At 40.1% G+C, this 20,666-nt stretch overlaps 3 protein-coding genes across 3 annotated transcripts; 1 reads left to right on the top strand and 2 right to left on the bottom strand.

Annotated features, from left to right (window-relative positions):
• Window positions 1-2: 2 nt before the first annotated feature.
• On the bottom strand, window positions 3-6,884 carry sult1st6 (sulfotransferase family 1, cytosolic sulfotransferase 6). The gene is made up of 7 exons (XM_020639603.3): window positions 6,016-6,884; window positions 4,120-4,248; window positions 3,247-3,344; window positions 2,939-3,065; window positions 1,608-1,702; window positions 1,342-1,522; window positions 3-330 (listed from the first exon to the last, which is right to left on the bottom strand). Exons 1-7 carry the CDS (start codon window positions 6,203-6,205, stop codon window positions 218-220), a joined length of 933 nt encoding a protein of 310 aa, XP_020495259.1. The 5' UTR covers window positions 6,206-6,884; the 3' UTR covers window positions 3-217.
• A 4,158-nt stretch (window positions 6,885-11,042) lies between these two features.
• On the top strand, window positions 11,043-15,749 carry LOC109987929 (tectonic-3). Its single transcript, XM_020639210.3, has 14 exons — window positions 11,043-11,535; window positions 12,095-12,209; window positions 12,286-12,383; window positions 12,538-12,650; window positions 12,780-12,888; window positions 13,192-13,304; window positions 13,406-13,444; window positions 13,751-13,825; window positions 13,911-14,030; window positions 14,116-14,214; window positions 14,299-14,402; window positions 14,503-14,650; window positions 15,259-15,393; window positions 15,510-15,749. The coding sequence occupies exons 1-14, from the start codon at window positions 11,226-11,228 to the stop codon at window positions 15,747-15,749; spliced, it is 1,818 nt and encodes a 605-aa protein (XP_020494866.2). The 5' UTR covers window positions 11,043-11,225.
• A 59-nt stretch (window positions 15,750-15,808) lies between these two features.
• Window positions 15,809-20,466, bottom strand: mto1 (mitochondrial tRNA translation optimization 1). Its single transcript, XM_020639172.3, has 13 exons — window positions 20,302-20,466; window positions 19,445-19,647; window positions 19,149-19,348; window positions 18,927-19,044; window positions 18,416-18,708; window positions 18,022-18,134; window positions 17,702-17,892; window positions 17,459-17,589; window positions 17,153-17,357; window positions 16,700-16,871; window positions 16,504-16,613; window positions 16,241-16,398; window positions 15,809-16,121 (listed from the first exon to the last, which is right to left on the bottom strand). Exons 2-13 carry the CDS (start codon window positions 19,632-19,634, stop codon window positions 15,945-15,947), a joined length of 2,058 nt encoding a protein of 685 aa, XP_020494828.2. The 5' UTR covers window positions 19,635-19,647; window positions 20,302-20,466; the 3' UTR covers window positions 15,809-15,944.
• Between the last annotated feature and the right edge of the window lie 200 nt (window positions 20,467-20,666).

A 20,666-nucleotide genomic window follows, 5' to 3' on the forward strand; every position in this document is an offset into this window, starting at 1 on the left:
TGGACTTTTTTGGAGCACATTTTTATTGATCCTTTAAAGTGCATTGATGTCAAGTGTTTAACTTCCAGACATTAAGACATGACAACAAATTCATTGTTCATATTTACTATTTTGATTTAATTCACAGCATATGTAATATTTCCTTCACTGCAAAGAGTCAGTTATTTAGTCATTGGTTTGCAGAGCTGAATAAACTCAGGAAAGCCAATGAAACCTGTTAGATCTGGGTCCTGAATGGTATGTTGGCTCCCTTCATTTGCTTCTCATAATCATCATCAAACATCTTCGATTGCTCGGCTGTGAAATGGTTTGTCCAATCGCCCACTTCACCTGTAGAGAGGTAAAATGCAGAAGGCAAAAAAACTGTTATTTAAATAAATAACCATATACTTTGTTGTTACTGCAGTGCAGAGAGAAAAGTGAATACATTCTTCCCCTAAAAGCATGTACAGAATAAAAAATCCCCTTATTAGCACTGCCTTTATTTGCTGTTTCTTCTACAAAGCAAATGCAAACTGAACTGCATATAAGCCACATGTAATACAGTCTAACTCATAAGCCTAGAAATCAACCAGTTATAGCAATCCCATCCCCCTGGCCACCCTCTCAGCGCTTGGGTCACTATTTCCAACCTAATGTTGGGTCAAACTGACCCAGCCTTTGACCTAGCAGCCTGAACCCAGCAATTGTGTTATCAAATTAACCCAGCGTTTTTTAAGTGTGTATCTTGTCGATAACTATATGGCTACAACTATTGGCTTCTGTACTTTATTATTTATTTGCCTTTTGATTGTTTACTGATTATTTCATATTGTTAGGTTTTGGTTTGATAAACTTGTAGAAAGTCTACAACAGAATAAAGAAAAGAAAACCTTTTTACATTTGAGAAGCTGCAGCCGGCAAAGTAGGACATTATTGCTTGAAAATGTTTTTTGTTTTTTTAAAGACACAAGAGAAGTGGGAAACAGTTACAGATTTGATATGAATGGGAAATGTAAGAGTTACCACTAGGGGGCGCCACTGTACTGGGTAAATTGATATAGGCCTACAAGTGAAGTGTTTATCAATCCTGATCCTTTGGACCCTCTGTTTCCCTCTTGTCGGCTCGGGACCCCCAAAATAACTGTGCTAGAGACTGGGGACCCCCCACTGTCCATATTTTAGTCATTAATTGTAAGAAACGCTAGAAGCAGAACACATCCTACTTAACGACTATAGTTGTATTTTAAATTCAACTAGGCTACTTGTGTATGTATATTCAAAATAATGGGTAAAATACGCAATTTACGCAACACATTATTCTCCTCCTCCATGTGAGTTTAGAAAAGTGGACTGATGCACCTTTTCTCATGAACGGAGAGACAGACTGATCAAAAACACTTTTTGGGATGCAGGAGTAGTTGGCCATGGGGTTCTCCTTCATGTTCTTAAAAGAAGTGAACTCCACGATTCGACTGACGACCTCATCAGAGAGCGACAGGTCCAGGTACCGCATGATGCGCTCCACCTCCCGTCGAGGATTCTGAGGGAGAAAGATGCGAGGTTAGGAATGCTGAATGAAAGTTTGGGTAATATTAAGTCCATACGTTTGGAGAAGTCTTCCTCACCTCTTTCATGTCTTCATAGAAAATGTAGAGGATGTTCCTCCTCTCTCTCTCCACCCAGTAACCTTTCACATGATCGTACCATGAGCCCCAGGACACTGTGGAAACAAAATTCCTTAAAACCCTTTTTTTGTGGAAACTTTAGCTCCATTGTAAAAAAGGTTTATACTGACATTTGGTCTACTGAGCACAAATAGACCATACATTGTGCTTAGTGTTAAGGTCAGTCACTTAGCAACAAAGAACCTTTTAAACTTAGTAAGTCATTTACTTTTCTCGATTGTCACTCATTATCCGACTACATAATCATTACTCAACATATAGATGCCTCTATATTACCTAAAAAGAGTAAACGAGACCAATAGTAGTGATTAGACATAGCAATTTACAGAGTGGAGTAAGAAAACAGCCATTGTTTGCGTTTTTCCTCTGCAAAGATTGACATCGTGTGAAAATGTCAGCAATTCAAATGAAGCAGCATGAGATTTATAATCAGAAAACACTTCATACACATGTACGGGACAAGATCAGCGAGGCGATAAGATGTAGCTCTCTTTGCCCTTAATTTGTAAAGAAAACTCACCAACAAACAACCATTGTAATCTTCTGCAGTTAATCTGTACCCAAATCCATTTCTCACAACTTGTTTTGATATTTTAAATGATGCTTTCTTGATGGACTATCAATCAATCAATCAATCAATCAATCAATCAATCAATCAATCAATCAATCAATCTGGCCTAATTTTGTAGAGCACTGAATCCCAAATTGGTTAAACAAAAAGTACTTCACACTGTACCCTGATTTCAGTTATTAGTATTATTAAACAATTAAAGGCTACCAATGCAAATTATTATGAGATCAAGGTGTGCAGCAGGGTCGTAATGCTCTTCTCTCTGGAGGTCATAAAGAGCTATAGAATGTTTCCTTTATTTTATTTTTTTTAAGTTTTTTTTTGGACCTTTTGCTTTTATAGGATAGGACAGCTGAAGAGAGTCAGGACATGTTGGGAGGAGAGAGCAGGCAATGACATGCAGCAAAGGGCTGAAGTCAGATTTGAACCTACAGTCGCTGTGACGAGGACTAAAGCCTCTGTACATGGGACGCATAACATAACGGCTGTCAGCACGTCCCATAGAGCCTTTTTTGAAGGGGAGATACAAACCATATATAAGTATTTTACATCATTTTTGCTCAGGAAAACCTCCATGCCAATACCAAAGGCATGGTATTGGCATGGTATACGTGACCACACAAATATTGGTTCAGGTTCAGACTCTGCAAACACAAATAACCAGTTTGACTGGAGGTAATATGTGGTTTCATCAACTCACACTCTCCTCTCATGAACTTGTGTATATACCCCTCCCAGGGTCCGGGCTCAGGCTGGGTCTTGTTCATACCGTCAAAGTGGAAGTAGCTCACCATATTGTCTTTAGCGTTGCGTGCCACGTAGATAGCCTTTACACATGAGAGGGAGGGAGAGGTTTAAAAGGATTAATACAGAGAATGGTTGACCTAATATTGGAACTGTATTGTTCACCACTAATACCATCAATGTGCATCCAACCCCTGAAACTTGAACCTAATGAACATTTGTTGTTCAGAGTGAAGCAAGCAAACGCATGCAGGCTTTTCTCACCTTGCACTTGTTTTCCCAAAATCCGGGAGGCACCAGCTGAAAAGGAAGATGTGTTTTGATAATTCTCGGGGGATCCATTTTTTCGAGAAGCTCGAGGCCTGGAACAAAAGTTCAGGAGAAAACACGTGTGTTCATGCTTTCATAGATTTCATTTCACAAACGGCAGAAACACACAACTTGGTGAAAAATTCATAGTTTACTATCTAACTAGCTCACAGAATCACGCGTTCTCATCAGTTAGACAGAAACAAAACAAATGAATACATAAATACAAAGGAGCTCAATTTTTTGAAGAATCTTTTAGTTATTTGCACACAAATCACCTCATTATGAGGCTTTATTTGACATTTTCTGGCACAAAGTGAGCAGAAACTATCACACATCTTTAAAATGAAATATTCCAAATGAACTTACAAACCTGAGTAGGCTCAAGGTAATATAGCCTGTGGGAATGGCATGGCATTATGATATGGGTAACTGTCATCTTAATTTGAACTCTTTCGTATTTCTCTACAACAAGATAAATTTAAACCGAAAACTTCAGTGAAGACAACTTGTATTTTTACAACAACAGAAACTGCAGTCAACATTTCATTGACCCTGAATAGAGTGGAGGGAAACGGGCTCATATGGAAAAATGTAATTTTGATTTGCAAGTCAGACATGGTTGGAGGATGCATTTCAAAATAATATCTTGATTTTTCCTTTTAGCTAGAGCTAGTCGACACAAAAAGCACTCTGAGCGGTACATTTTGGAAATAAATTGCCTTAACTCAAGCCCTAAATCTGACAATATTTTATGAACGTATTTTACATATGTGCTTAATTCAAAATGCAATCACATGAATGAAATCATATCCACATCATACACACCTGACGGGATAGGTGGAGGTGAAAAGATCTCCAGGAAAGGACTGCGGACGGGTGTCGGGGCTCGTTTGCAGGCCTCAGTGTCTCCGTTGTGAAAAAGCAGGTCAACTATCTCCTGAGTCCACGTGGTCCCTAATGTCCCAGAGAAACCAAATACAATGACATCAATGAATATGCGTTGAATCAGGTGCGGGAATTGTGTCTTTTTCACTTTATCTCCTCACAGAAGTATGAAGTTTACTCCTGGACACTTTGAAGGAAACACAAAAATATGGACTGGTGAATGATTGTCAGGGACTTTTCATCATTTAAAGACTTACTCCAAAGGACACATTTTGAGATTGTGTTAGTGTGAGAGCTGGAAACTGTGCCTGCACTGATGTTCAGTGCTTTATTGTTAAAAGTATTGTATATTTTATTTTTTACTTAACAAACTTTACCATAATGTTTGACAATACTCCTGCAACCAGCAGAATCCTGTGATTTTCTTTGGAATTTAGAAGGTCACGAGTTCAAGAGTTCTCCTCACTAACAATGCAGGCATGTGTGCTGGTTTATGTTTTTATTGCTCGTAAAGTCAATTGAAAGCGACATTTTCAAACCATATAACCCACATGATGCACTGCAGTGACATTAAAACAAGCTTATTTTACAATTCTGTTGAATTTGTTTTTGAAAACTTGAAAAAACAACTTCCTCATCAACATCTACATCATATACTCAAGCAAGGCCCCGGTATAACTCCATCTTTAGCCTGTTTGTTAAGCACTATTTTCTGTGATATTTAATGGTGAGAAAGTTTAACAGACATGGCGGATGAACAAGTCTGAACCTGACACAGCAGCAACAACAGCTTCAGTTGTTGTTGGTGCACAAGGATATGAAAAGTTTGACTATTGGAGGCTGCAGGCGAGGCTCGAGCAGAAATGTTAGCAGCTGAAGCTCACAACTTCCATCTCTCTGAGAATTGCCCGTTCTAGTGGAACTATTTCTACATAAAAGGCTATATCAGTTTGAATGCCAGACCTTCATTTTTACAAACTTTTGTCTAGATTGCTCTCTTTTTCTTTGGATTCCTTTCTTTTATTTTGTGTACTTTTCTAGCCCTTTTTTTTTACCCATGATTCATCAGGTTGATCTCTACTTTTTTAAGCTTAATTTTGTTTGTATGTTGCGCGCCTTGTGTACAGTGGCTTTAGTCCTCGTTGCAGCAGCAGCCATGTATTCGAATTCGACCTCACCCCTTTGCTGCATGCCCCCCCCACACTCTCTCTTCTCAACATTTCCTGTCTCTATTAGGCTGCCCTATCCAACAAAGGTACAATGGCCCAAAAATATATATCTTTAAGAAATATTCTGATCTTTTTCTTCAGTTATAGAGTAAACAGGAACAACGGTTGAAAACACATTGAAAAATATATATCGAGGTCAAATCATTTTAATGGATGCATATTGTGCAGCAGGAGGCATCATTCTGTTTATGTCAAAGTTCAAAGGTACCTTTATTGTCCTCACAGGGAAATTTGTTTACTGCCAGAAACATACAAATAAATAAACAACACCAATAAATAATCCATCTTACATTAAGGTGCATAAATACATAAAACATGAAACATGAAAGCCCAGCAGAGCTGCTCCAGCATCCACGTAAAAGTGATTAAAGTGAGAGTGCAGTGTGCCATGAGCAAGAAATTCAAATTCAACTGCTATTTAACAAACAAGTAGCAGCAGGCATGAAAATGCAAACTTTGAATGTGAAAAGCAAATAACGATATCAAGTGATACAGAGCCACACACCTAGTCCACCATAAAAGTTAAAAATGTGAAGACAAATAAAGTTGCATATTATATTGGCAATAAAAAATAAATAAAGCTGCATCCAGAAGTAGCTTTGTGTACCTGCTTTAGGGTAGGTGGCGATGAGGAGGTCTGAGGGGTCCGGACGGAAAGCCCAGATAGAGTCCCAGTTCTGGGCGATGTAGCTCATGAGAGGAATCCCTCTGACTGGGATGAGAGGGAAGCGGGTGAGTGAGGCCGTGGCCTTCTCTATGGCCACTTCATAGGTCAACTCTTCCTCCTTCTGCGACATGACTAACACTAAGAAAACGTCCTTTAGACAATCAAGGACCAAAAGAAGATGAAACTGGACGTGTTTCTTTTTTGCTCTTATGCAGCTCCTCTCTCTGCTGGCCTTCTGTCAAACATTCACAGTGGGTTTGTCTTCCAAATTGCCAACTGGTTCAAATTCAGTCCCACTATCACCGCGTACACATCCAGGTAAATCTTTAATTTTCTCTGTCTTGTCTCCAGGAATTTTGGTGTAGTCCTTTTCTTTCTCCAACACCTGAAACCCAAGAAGAAGAATCTCCCAGAAGTCCCTCCTGCAGCCTGAGTGCTTCAGTCGCTCTAAAATGTGTTTGGGTCTGCCGCCTTTCTATCTTTGTAACCTGGCTGTCTGAGTGCTTGTCCCAGGTTCCTGTCCGTCTGCGATCTGTGGAAGTTGCACAAGGAGACCTGCACTAAAGTGCCTTTATGTAACGTTCACAGTTACGTATAAACTCCACTTCTGCTCACTATGATAACTTCCTGTGTAATTTGAGGAAGGAACAAGGGAGGGTCCATAGAAAGCTCGACACACACCGCAGGGAGGCTAAACTTTACAAAGCTGACAAAAGAGATTCAATGAAAGTTTGAAAAACACAACTACTCAAAAACTTCTTCTACAGAAGAGAAAAAAACTATTTTCCACATGTGAGACCTGGATTTTTTTCAGTTTTTCTAACCTGGGCTAACTCTCTGTCCAGCTGAGACTCACCTTTGGACTCAAACTTTCACAAGGGGAAATACAATTGTCCCATGATGACATGATAAAAGGCTGCCTTCAAACAAGACATTTCGGATGTTTTACGTGCAGCTGAGCAGTTTAGAGATAATAAATTCACGTGCGTTTCTCGTGAGCCCTGTTCAGCATGAAGCAGCTGTTTAGATTTTACATTCCAGGATTTCCACGGCACCAGAGGTAGAAATAATATTTTCACAGGAAATAAGCTCAAATCCACAGTGGCCTGAAACAACAGACAGACAGACAGGAGGCTATTGCAATTCAAAAGGCTGTTTGAAAAATAAGCTGTCTGTAGACATGCAGAAAACAATCCAGATAAATGAAAGGTAATGCGGATCTTTTAGGCTTTGGAATCAAATCAATGCATCCGTAACTGTCTCGCTTTATTCAAAGATGCATAAGCAGAGCTGGTCACTGATGTACTTTAATGGAATGCTGCACTATAAGAAGTACATACATATAGAAAAGAAGTGCAGAAAATGAGTAAGTGTTGAAACTAGATGAGGTTAGGTTTCAATTCCTCAGTCTACATTTATCCTATCACACTTTCATTCATTTTATTCTCTGTAGTCGTATGCTTCATTTGTAAGACACACCAAACGTTTCACCAGGGAAGTCATCTTTAAGAAACCACAGAGGCATTGCGATGAATCTAAATCTTGACTGTAAGTATAAAAGAGAAATTCACATTTTGAAGCTTTTTCTTTTTCATGCTTGTATGCAGGAGCTAGTATTTCTTGGAACAAAACAGCAGTCAAACACATTAATAAAACAACAGTGTGGAACCATTAAAAATGAACAAAGAGTAGTCTAGTGAATGAACTCCAGGTCATGGCCGTCTTTGGTTTTTTTTTTCCCTCACAGCAGTAAAGTCTTCAGTAGTAGAAGCGAGCAGTGAGTTCACTCATTGTGTGGTTCTGTAACCACAACTGAAGTCTTAACACTGATTTTGTATACCCATGATTTAATGTGAGTTCAACTTTATTTTCTTATGAAACCTAAATCACATAAAAACTAAAGGGAAACAGACTCTCATAATAATATATATGCCAGAGTTATCTCTAAGTTTGTTTTGTTTTTCACAACTTTGACCTGATTATTAGAATTATTCAAATTAAAGTCAATGATTTTTAGAAGCAGATCAGTGAAGACACTGAAGCCTCTTTAGCAGTAGTCAAGAAAACCAGCAGAGGGCACAGCTGGTTACCTATAGTGAATATACTGTATAGACCTTTGTCTTTTTTTTAAACTACAAACGGTAAAGATGCTCTAACAGAGTACACACATCTTTGCTTTAATAATGAAGTAAAGGCTGAGAAAGTTAGAGATTTGGATTCATAACGGGGCTTCAATTTCTTGACCTTTAAAAAAAAAAAAGACCCCACAGTAGCTCTTAGAAGAGATAACATTTTGGAGGAGTTACAGACTTAAAACACAGAGCCACTATAACAAACATCGAGTTACACAGCAGAGCATCTACCGTCTGACACATCTTCCTCCAATCATCTACTTTAAAAAAAGATCTAAAGAGACCAACTCCCTAAGACCCAAATCCTCCTGCGGGAGATTCCAGGCCACATCAGTGTATACCTGAAACTCCTCTTTCCCATTTTAGGACACTTAAGGGACAGACGCAAAGAATATGTTTTGTGATAGGTCGGAGAGCAAAGACTGCAGCTTCCAGCACTTTTCACATGAATACAATTACACAAGTAGCAGCAGCAGCAGTACTATAATATATTTTACTTCATTTTTGTATGTTTACATGATTTGAAAGGGTACATTACACATTTCACAGGTAATGATCTGGGGTTTTTTTGTCATGTTTAGTATTACTTACTGTGTAAACAGCTGTTTAGTGTATCTCTGGCACTGGGGAAACTAATGTTAGGTATGGAGATATTATTGGTGCAAGACTGTTTGTAAGTGCGGAAATAGAAATGCACAGCAAATAAGTAAACCAATATAAATGATGTTTGTTTGAAAAGTCTAAGTGTTTGTGCTCCAAAATGCACGAGTCATCAGTTACAATTGAGCCAGGCCTCTCACTACGCTGTCTGTTCACATGTAACTTTTCCTACACTGCACAGTATCCACAAAATATGTGTGGCGCGCCCTCCACAAATGTGTTATGAGGGTTTGATTGACTTTAAACAGCCAATGATGGTCTGCCTAAGATGATCTATTTGATGATGATATGGATCTATTTATGTATTTTATACAGTTTTACATCTATAGTATCTCCATAGGCTTATCAAATGAAGTAGATCAACAACATCCAGCATTAAAAACTGGAAGGTCTGAGGTCTGAAAGATTAACATAAAATTGAACTTACTATCTGGGTTCTGTTTGAACATCTTACTACTCTCCACTCTCTACTTAGTGCATTTATAGTTTTTTCATCTTAATCAATTATCATTCGTGCAATCTCTTCAAATCTTGCAAGAATCCTGCCAAATTTAAGAAATATTAAAGCATTTCTGCCTGGGTTGATGATTATGTGACACAGGCAGTTAGTTAATTACCGATCTATTTACCTTTATTCGAAAAAAGTAACCCAGGAACACAATAAAATGACTTTGTTGTGTGTTGTAGATTTCCAAGGACATTCTGTTCACTCTGATTGGCATTCAGTGCAGCCTGCAGCCTGCTGCTAATCTCATCACAGCCACTGAGGCATACTAAGTATGTCAGGAGGAAACAGTGAGGGCAAGACTTCTTAGTTCATTTATCCAATGGTTCCATCATCAAGGGATTATATGTTTCCTGCTATGCTATTGATTTTATGCATTCTCCTCGTGTCCCCCAACCAAGGTCCCTGGTTCAGGCTATATGTCAGGCTCATGGGGTCAAAGTGGAAGTAGCTCACCAGGTTGTCCTTGCAGTGTTTGTGTGCTGCTTTAATCTCCTTCACACATGATCAGAGAAAGAGATTGAATGCAGATTTACACAAATGTATGCTGAAGTAATCTGATGAGGCATTTGTTGTAGGCATTATTTTGTGAAACCCAATTACTCTTTAGGAAGCTTTTCTCCACTCAGATTGTAATTTGAATGAACAGATAATTGTTTAGTATTGGAAGGGGAGTAATTTGTGCCTGTAAATACTGCGGCATGGGCACCTTAAAGATCTGCAGAGTCCAATATCAGAACATTACTTGTTTTAGTTCTTGAGTCAATAGCTTACTACCCACAGATTTTTGTATTATTTTTTAAGTTCTAAGAGGTCAGATTTTGTTGGAAGATGCACAAGAATTTAGTGGCACAAAAGGGCTAGTGAGTAGGGGTTGGGTACTGTGCAGAAGACTTTGGGAGTGATTTGGAAACAGCTTAGCTCAAATATCCCCTCAAATAAAGTCAAAATTAAAAGCTGTATCTCTGGACCATCATACAAAGGCAAAGACCAGTGTATGAATGGATAGTTATTACTGCATGAGCACAGATAGGAATTCACAGATGAGGGATTGGTGGTGATGCATGGAGAACAGATATTCGGGTGTGGAATTCAGCTTGCAGAAATGTTCTTTAATTTATTTGCACATGTCCTTATTAACAGACATTTTGGATATAGCTCAAATTCAGTCTAATTCTATTTGCTTTACAGACAGTTCAAGCTAAATTGTATGATACATTCACCCACTGACAATCCATCCTCACATGCTAATTGAGGGGGAAAATATCTACAGATTGGTGTCTAAAAATTGACCTGTGATCATTGTTATTTCTGCAGTGAGTAAATATCAGTCCATTTTACACCTCTGGAATTTATTTAAATAGAAATAACTCCCTTAAGTTAGTGCCAGTTGGTATTACATCTGCAGAAAATAGAAACATAAAATATAATCAAAGAAAAATAAACATGTTTTGTTGCATTTTACAATTCATTTTTAAATTACTTTTTTTTCCAAAAGTCAAAACATATTTTGTAAATGAGAACAAACAAATATATTAAATGATCTTTAAGCTCTCTCTCCTCACCGCCTTCTTTAACTGAAACATTTTTGGTAAAAAAAAAAAAAAAAAGAGGGGTGTGACTGTCTTTTACATGTTTTACGGTAATAGTATGTTGGAAACGGAAGCCAGCGTGACAACTTCCTTGGCAACAAGAAGCTTGCTGGTTCGGGCCATTAATGTTTAGCACAAAGACTGTAGCATGTTTATGTTAAAATATCCATGGCTAATTTTTTACTAATAGCTATTTTAGTGTTGTTTATCATATCGTTCACGGGTCACCCTGTTGAGGATTAGTTATTTTGGATCGACGAGATGAATTCCCGCCTGTGGTTTTCGGTTCAGATATTGATCTTGTGTGGACGTTTGGCTGACGCAGCCACAGACCCAGGGGTCACTTCAGCCGTGACCTCCAGCATCACAAATGGGGGACCTTTGAGCTCAGTGACCCCTCCCCCCTCTGGTGGTACAGAAGAGTCCACTAGTGTGGGCACCAGTGAGGGGGTCAGTGTGAACTCCACTCTGGACTCCAATGTAACCACGACACAGACTTTATCTGAGGCTTCCACTGTGGTGACTGAACCCCCCTCTGCACCCACCACTCAGCCTGTGGGGGCTTCAAATGGTAACAAACACCTGACGTTTATAATTGATCATGTTATTGTTTCCACCCTGCATCTCAAGGTTGGAATAGTCTTCCTTTTCTGTATTGGCCGCTGCTGTTGCTTGCTGAACATTAAAAAAAAACTACTAATTGATTAGATCTTGATTCTAAATATTGTTTAAAGTCAGATGCACAGAAAGCATATTCATTAAATCTAATGTGAATAGATCTTCTTTTTTTTTTTAAGAATTATTCTTAAAAGTTTTCCAAACCTGTAAATTTATGTACACAGTTTCAACTTGATATCTTTTACCACGTCTTGCTAGATATAATTTTATTTTGAATGAAACAATCCCATGCATTTTTAAATGTGTTTTTCCACCTATTGTGTATGTAAAATAAACTAAATGAAAATACAAATATTTTAAATAATATGACAAACTGGTTTAAAAAAAAAAAAAAAAATGTATTCACAAATTTGTTCGTTTGTGTTTTTCTTGAACCCTTGAAGCCCATAACGTTCTGAAATATAATACGATACCTAAGTTGTCCTGACTATCTTGTGTTTTATGTTTCCCAGGTTGTCTCTGTGACTTTACTCCTGATTTCTGCGACATTGGCTGCTGTTGTGACACCGTTGATTGCGATGTTGCAAACTTGAGTACTGTCTTCACTGGATGCCCACAGAAAGCCATGTAAGTCTAGAAAGTGAAATCAACTGAAACACTTCTGTTCTGCCTTTAAATGTCTAATAAATCTGTCGTTTTACAGATCAGGAGTCTGCATTGAGAAATGGCTGATGTTCAAGGCTAACGTGGATTCATCTCTTGTAACTGTGACTGACTCCTTGTTTTGCGTACGACCTGAAGGTGAGAAACCATTCATTCAAAACATGATATAATTTATCTTTATTAAAAAAACCTCAGTGATATCTCCTCATCAACATATATCCTAATGAACAGCATATATGTATCTGTTTCTAATGCTCTTTATAATCTATATTTTTGAACCCCCTCCATGCAGATAATGCACCCCCCTCCCTCCCAGCTCTGCCTCAGTATCCAGCTTTAGGGGACTCGTACCATTTCTCATCACCAACGTCTGCGAGCAGAACCTTCAGCAGAGATTTCTACAGAGTAAACAGACGTGCCGTTTTTATGCACATGTCATATCAAAACCAAAACTTTCTAGGCAGAACTGACACTGGATAACAAATTGTGTTTTTAATAGATGAAATGCTAAATAAAACCTTTCATGTTCTTCAGGCTGATGATGTCATCCAGACATATTTCACCAACTCTTCAGTGAGGAGTCTTCTTCTTCAGCCATCTCCGGGGGCTGCTGCAGATTTCTGTGTCAGTCGCAATCCTGCAAGTATGTAAACATTCTGCTACAAGCAAGTTTTTAGTCAGGACATCCACATGATACAAAGAGCAGTTTTACTTTAAATTACTTCAAAATAATGTTTTTCCAGGTGAACTATTGTCATGCATAATGATTTGGAACAGTCCCTGGATTACTATCAGTAATGCTGTCCATCCAGTAGGAACTGAATAAGCTCAGACTGAAACTTCAAGCATTTCATTTTGTGTATTTGTGCTGTTTTTATGCAACACATTTGGTCCATGTAAAATGTATAATGTCCGTAAAGCGTAATTGCATCCGTTCTTTTTGCAGAGTTCCTGAGGTCTGTGTCTCTGTCTTGTACCCGCATGTTGTCTCCCCAGTCGTGCACCACAGACCCAGCTCTTAGCGCTCGCTCCTACTTCTCTGACTTGAGTTTGATCAAGGTCAGCAAGGCCACCTGCCAAAAACCTTAATAGAGACACTTTTTTTTTATGTTTCAACAATTACTGGTGTAAATAGGCTAACATGAATATTTTCATCACAGATTCCAATTGTTGGGACGCCACAAGGGTCTGACTTACTGGTAGGTTACACGTCATGTACATGCAACCTAAAGGCTGACAGAAACACTTTCAATTTGCACTTCATCTGTGAAAGTTGAACAGTAGTTAAGTTGTAAAATTAGCTGTCATGGCTTGCGTTTGTCCTGCATGCTTCAATAAACTATCTGTAAAATAATAACAATCATAAGGGAGCATTGTAGGTGTTGCCGGATCACAAAAATGACCTGTCTTAATGTTTATTTATTTAAGTATTACAACTATTTTAAAGCAGCATTCACATTTTTTTTTTATTGCTAAGTAAACATCCGTATAAATTCTTGTTGAAGGTCCCAGTTACTCCGCTGTCTGACTGGCCTGCACCAAGTGAGCAAAACAATTCCTGTATCAATGTGGTGAAAAAGGTGAGTAGACTTAAACATTGTGATTTTGTTTCCTAAATTAAAAATAGGTTCAGACTCATATCTTCATCTCCTGCCCCTCCTGTAGGTGGAGTTTGTCATCAGATACTCAGGAAGAGGGGAGCTCACGTATGCAACAGTGAATGTAACCTTGGTTGATGTGGATCCAAATCTTCTTCTGCTGCAGACACACTCTGTGCAGTTCCAGGTAGCCAGTATAAACCAGAGTCTTCATCACTAATTGATCAATGATGATTTCAAAACCCAACATTATTGCAATTTTTCTCTTCCAGCTTGACACACCCAGTCCCACTACACGGGCACCGGTCTCTGCAGTTGGACTTCCCACTGGATCTCCTCTCATTGGTCGCTTTGAAGACGAAGTAAAGCCTGTATCCTTGAACAACAGCAGATGAATGGTGTCTTCAGCCTGATATGTGTCAATCATACACCACGGTTCCTTGACAGTAGGTTAGCTGACAACAATGGGGGTGTCACAGGGTGGAGAGTGTTCCTCTGACCTGAACAGACAAGCACCCATCCTCTTTACACACAACACCATCACCGGCTGCACATTTAGGTTCACTGCTTTGCTCCCTTCTCTGCAATCTCTAATTTAACTCGTGTTGGGAGTTGTATCATCTTTCATGTGTAACTTCTTCTCTCTTTGTGCTCGGCAGGTCCCTGGCTCGTGACTGCTCAGAGCTGCAGTCCCACATTTATGGGATCCTGCAGGGACTTGCTACTCCTGATCTGATCGCCATGAACTTCGGGCCCCAACCAGACTGGGCGAGGGTCATCACCCAGCAGTGTCCCGTCAGCCTGCAGGTACAGCTCAATCTGAAATGTAACCTTGGGAACAGTGTCCTCATACAGTTAGTGCTGTATCGGCAGTTACTAAACACTAGAGCTTTGATGCTATAACTGATTGTCCCTCACAGAGACAGTATAAAAGAAAAGCATGAAGCAGCTGCATTCTTTCTATTTCCGCAACTTGACTGGTTCCAAACTGAGAATGAATGAAATCAGATGAAATCTCTTCTCAGTTGATTTATTAGCCCTTAACATATTCCTAATAGTTTATGCTTCAATTGTTAGTTTGAAGTCTTCAAAGGAACATGATTTTCATTCAGTGTTTTGTTGTCATATTTCAAGTCAAATGAACAAATAATGCAGGGTTTGCTTTAAGAGGTGGCTACCTGTGATTCACAAGTCACTACCAGGACGGCTTCTCTATCAGTGTGGAGCTGTAACACTAAGTATCCAACATGTGCTCAAGATATGTTCACTCCTGGCTCTAGAACAAGACTGCCAAAGGAAAAATGTCAAACTTGAGGCTTCAAGAGAAGGATGACGTGATGGTGGCTACGTCTTCTTCTTCTTCTTCTATACAGTCTTCGGTTCCTCTTGTTTACTTTTTTTTCCCCTCTCTTTAGGAAACATGTGAGACGGGCTGTGTCCTCCCAAACTCTCTTTCTATCCGAGTGCTTTGGGCTCGCCAGGGTCTCTTACACCTACCACAGAACTACATCCTGGGGGCCAAGTACCTTTTCAAGTGTCAAAATATTAAGGTACACGCTCAAGTCTCTAACTGTAAGGCCAGCCTGAAATAAATCTCACTTTCTTTGCGGCGTGTTTAACCTTTGTTAAAAATGTCCACTTCCCTCCTCCCTCTGTTTTGTTTCAGTGTCCTCTGTCGTCTCCTATCGCTCTTACCACTGAGGTGACATTTGTAGACACCACAGTTTACCCAGAACCCCCCTTGGGCTGGCCTCTACCTAACTGGAAGTTTCCATTCGGTTTCTTCACCAGAGGCTCTGCGGAGCTGGACGGACACTTTGTCACTAACAGCAGTGACACTGTGAGGGTCACATGGAGTTTAATGCTGTTCACAGTAGTGTTACTGAAAGTATTCTTCTCCAGGTAGCGTGATCGCTAACAGGGCAGCAGGTGGGAAAGTCCTGAGGAAATATTTGTATGTGGAAGAATTTGTAAAAGGTCATTTTATGATGTTTAAATGTTTATTTTTATAACGCTAAAATGGCAAAAACCCTTTATTTATTCTTGTGGACACTTTTAGAAATAAATAATTTTTTTACAAAAACATTTCTCGCTCATTGTCTCACTGAGGTAAAGATGCATTTCTCTCAAGCTGCTGCTGCTCCTCCTCTCTCTCCTCCCTTTGGTCAGGTTTGTTTGTGTGTGATCTTCTCTTCTTCTGTTCTGTGTGCCGGACGTAGTTGAGGAGATTCACGATTGTAGCTGGAGTTATACCTTGCAAACGAGTCGCAGCACCCAGCTGCAAGATAAAGCAGTCACGTTAATGATTAATGTAATTTTTTTTCGTTTTTTATTTTCTCGTCTTCAAAAATATAAAAGCAGAGCAAAAAAAAAAAAAAGATGTTCTTGCAAACTCACAGTGCTAGGCCGAACTCTGTGTAAAATCTCACGAGCTTCTTGAGAGAGTGAAACTGGCAGAGTGAAATAGTCCAAGTCCTGAGGGAGGGCCATGTTCTCCTCCTTCTGAATTCTCTTAATCTCTTTCTTCTGGAGGTCACAGTAAGGTCGGTATACAGCTAAAATACAGAAGGGGAAAAAAATCCATCCCTTCAGTACATTTTTGTAGAGAAATAAGTACAGGTGTTCATTGCTAGCTCCTGAAAAACAAAATCACTTCTCACCCTCTATTTTGAGTCTTTGTGAGAACTCCATGTAAGGTGAAAGGCACTCTGGGGCGGCCGATGCCAACATTTCAAAGGTAATGTCCTTGTACTGCAGCAGTTCTAGACCACTGAAAGGAAAAGCCACGCAATAACTGTCAGGACCAACAAATCCACCACAGATGTACCGCTCGCTCGCTCTCAATGGAACACTCACCTCAGCGTGGTGCTTTTGCTCTCGCTGATACAGATCTGGGGGAACATTTTTTTCCACTTGTGAGATGACATAGCGAGAGCCTGCAGGGCTGACAGAGCATCCTGCAGAGTGTTTCTCACTCTCACAGCCTCTTTGTAGCGCAAAGAGGACACACATCCCGCCTCCTCAAACCCTGGCAAGACGAAGAAACACAACTTGTACGTTCCATTCACAAAACCTGAGGTAGTCTTACGCCCTGACAATTATCTGGAAATCAAAGAAATAAATGGCTTCATGGTATACTGTGTGGGATGTTAGGATGCAAGTGATGTAGCTTTATAGTTCATATTAATCAAGGAGATTTAGCATGAAGGGAAAACATAATATAGAACACATTTTGATATTTTAAGGAAAACATATTGTTTTTAAAAACGTACACGTTCAGATGAATTTACTTCCAGACATGGCAGCTACCTTTCAGAGTGAGGCGGAGGTCGGCGTTGTCCGGCCTCAGAGAAGTTCGAAACTCCGCCCGGCTGGTGAACATGCGGTACGGCTCAGTGACTCCCTGACTCAGCAGATCATCAATGAGGACTCCAATATAACTCTCTGTCCGGGACAACGACAACGTAGGCATGGAGAGAGCCTGACGAGCGGCGTTCACCCCCGCCCACACACCCTGCGAGGTCACAAGTTTTCCCCAGGTTTCATTGATTTTGTTTGTCTTCACCGACAATGACTTTTTTTTTTTTTTTTTTTTTACAGTGAAGAAGCAGTTACCTGTGCAGCCGCCTCCTCGTATCCTGTCGTTCCATTGATCTGACCGGCCAGAAAAAGACCTTGGGTGCTTTTCACCTGCAGGGCCGGGTTCAGCTGGGTAGGGCACACAAAGTCGTACTGCACGCCATACCCTGGGTAAAATAAAGATTCACGCACAAATTCACCATCATACCCACTTTACTTTGACGTCAACAAGAGTCGTTTCGATGTAACTGAGTATCAAACAGGGTTCAGGCAGCATACCCGGTGTGTGGATCTCAGCTCTGTGCAAGGGGGGGATCTCTCTGATGAGGCGGAGCTGTATATCAGGGGGCATCGTCATGGAGAGACCCTGAGGGTATAAAAGATCTGAGGTCAAGCCCTCAGGCTCCAACCACACCTGGTGCGCTCGGCCCGGGAAGCGAATCACTCGGGACTCGATGGAGGGGCAGTATCTGTGAGAGACGAAGGGGAATAGAATTTGAGTTTCAGAGCAGACTGAGAACAATTTCAGTTGCGTGCGTGTGTGTGTGTGTGTGTGTGTGTGTCTGTGTGTGTGTGTGTGTGTGTGTGTGTGTGTGTACCTGGGGCCCTTGGTGTCTTGCTGTATGTGACAGTTGAGATGAAAACTCTCCCTCACCACTCTCTCTACACCAGGTGTTGTATAGGTCAGGTAACAAGGCAGCTGCTCCTCAGGCTTCAGAAGGTTTTAGATTGAAAAAAAAAGACTTTCATTTATTTAAAAAACAGAATGGATTCAAAGGACAAAATATATATTTTTTATTTTATCTAATGAAACTCTTAAGCTCTTTTGCTCAATCGTGACTATCTTTAGACTTGATATGTTTTTTTACATTACTTAAGCAAAAAAAAAAGATCACATGCAAGAAATAACATTTATATATTTTCATCAAAAACCATGACATCACACGTACAAGTAGATGAAGTATGTGAAAAAGTTCTACGCATGACCTTCACCTTGCAGTGTGTGTGTGCGTTAAGGAAGCTGAATGGAACGGGCTGAGAGTCAGGTGGGTGAATGTTAGCCAAAGAAAGATCCACTGAATCCTTCACAATCCTGGGAGGGGTCCCAGTCCTCAGCCGGCCAACCCTCAGCCCGAGTGTCTCCTTTAGTGTGTGTGACAGCCCTGAAGGAGCGTCTCCGATCCGCCCCCCCGGGGATTTGGTTTGGCCCATGAAGAGGGAGCCCGACAAGAAAGTTCCGGTTGTAAGAATCACAGAGGTGGCTGAAATTGGGTGGCTGCCATTTGCTGAAAAGACGTAGAAAAAAAAAAAAAAAAAAAAAGGTGTTAGAAACCGCATTTGTAAAAACTGATTTGCTTTTCAACACATTTAGAGATGGATTTTAAACGTATAAATAACTACACATGCTCTACACCAAACTGTCAGATATTTAGAATTAAGTTAGGACATGTAAAATTAACGAATCATGACAACAACCGCACAGCTGTGTGGAGGTTCTCCCTACACAAACGTATCCCGGTGACTCTGTGCTGTCCCGGCTCCTCTGGGTCTGGTTCTGATACCAGCAGCTCCTCCACTGAGCCCTCCACCACCATCAGTCTTGGAGTAGACAGCAGCTCTGCCTGAATAAGAGATAGCAGGGACACTCATAGTTAATGATAATAGTTCCCCTTCAGTAGTTTGATTTCAATAGCAAACACAGAGATTTTAAACGAGTACGAGTTACCTGAATAAATTCTCTGTAAAGCTGGCGGTCCAGCTGAGCCCTCGGGCCCCATACAGCAGGGCCTTTACTACGATTAAGGATGGAGAAATGGATGCCAGCCCAGTCCCCTGCCCGTCCACACAAACCATCCAGTGCATCTACCTCTTTCACCAGCTGACCCTTCCCAACTCCCCCAAGAGACGGATTACAGGACAGGGCACCTGGAGGGGGGGGATGTGAAGGGAAAAGCTAAGGAAATTGGACTTAAGAGTAAAATATGTATTTTTATAAACAGTAAAAGGACCCCGTCCTCTCACCGATGGTGTGTATTTTCTGTGTGACCAGAAGTGTCTCAGCTCCGGTTCTGGCGGCTGCTGCCGCTGCTTCCGTCCCTGCATGTCCCCCACCCACAACAATGACATCATACTGCTGTCTTGCAAGGTGACTGGCATGTCTGGAAACCAGAACCAGGACTCTTTTGAGTGGGGAGATCTTCTTTGTTAACATGTGGGATGCACACCTGTGGAATGTATGATGTATGGTTAGACATTAGACAGACGTTTTCATTGGATCAGAACAGAAACTGGATCCATGAGAGACACCAAGTCAGATTAGAAACTTTAGTCTGTGACTCTTCTGTTTTGACTGTTTCTTTTTTTTTTTTTAACTTCGTCACTTGTGACTTCTACACTTAACAATAATAAACATGCATTTCGGTAATATCTATGTTTCTGATTGTCTTTATAGCCTATTTAAAGGTTATCTGATTGATTCATATTATATGAAAGAATGTGTTTAGGGGATTAAATGTTAGAATGTTAAAATCCACTGAAGTTGCATGTTGATTACAAAAACCATCTGATAAGCGACATTAGTTAATTTGATGTGTTTCTTTGTTTTTTTATTTTTTAATAGAGCAGCTCTTCTGAAACAGCAAACTGCTCATTGCTGTGTTTACCAATTCTATTACAGGTTGGCTGAACAAAGTCCGACATATCTAAAGACCACGGGATCCTTTAGAAGTCACAACATTAGTGAAGCTATGTCTCCACTTAACTTTGAATAGTTCTAGAATAAGATCAAGAACACAATTCACTGGAACATTTATCTTTGTACATAATGTGGACGTCTATTACAGCAATCACATCACATCAACTGTTACATACATACTTACAATTTCGACAAAGGAGGTCTTGATTTCAATGTTGCCAAAGGAGGAGAGGAGGACTCAATGAAAGATTTATCAACACCCCTGGTAACATTACAAAACTCATGCTATGTCGCACAGACGCTCTTTAAGGAGGCTGCCATGTTGGCTGCAGCTCTTGGCCGTAATAACTGTTGTATAGGCGCATTGAGGAGGTCGTTACTGTAGGTTCTAATAAATTAACGAATGAAATGGAGGGGAAAAAAATGGAGGGGAAAAAAATAAATGTGTCAAAAGATGAAAGGTGTAGGCAAAATAAATAATCACAAAGTTTGTCAACACAGCAATGTTTTATTTTTTTTTTTTATTTTTTTTTTAAAGTTTACTGCCAC

The sequence above is a fragment of the Labrus bergylta genome, chromosome 21, assembly GCF_963930695.1.
Source record: "Labrus bergylta chromosome 21, fLabBer1.1, whole genome shotgun sequence".
Taxonomy (NCBI): domain Eukaryota; kingdom Metazoa; phylum Chordata; class Actinopteri; order Labriformes; family Labridae; genus Labrus; species Labrus bergylta.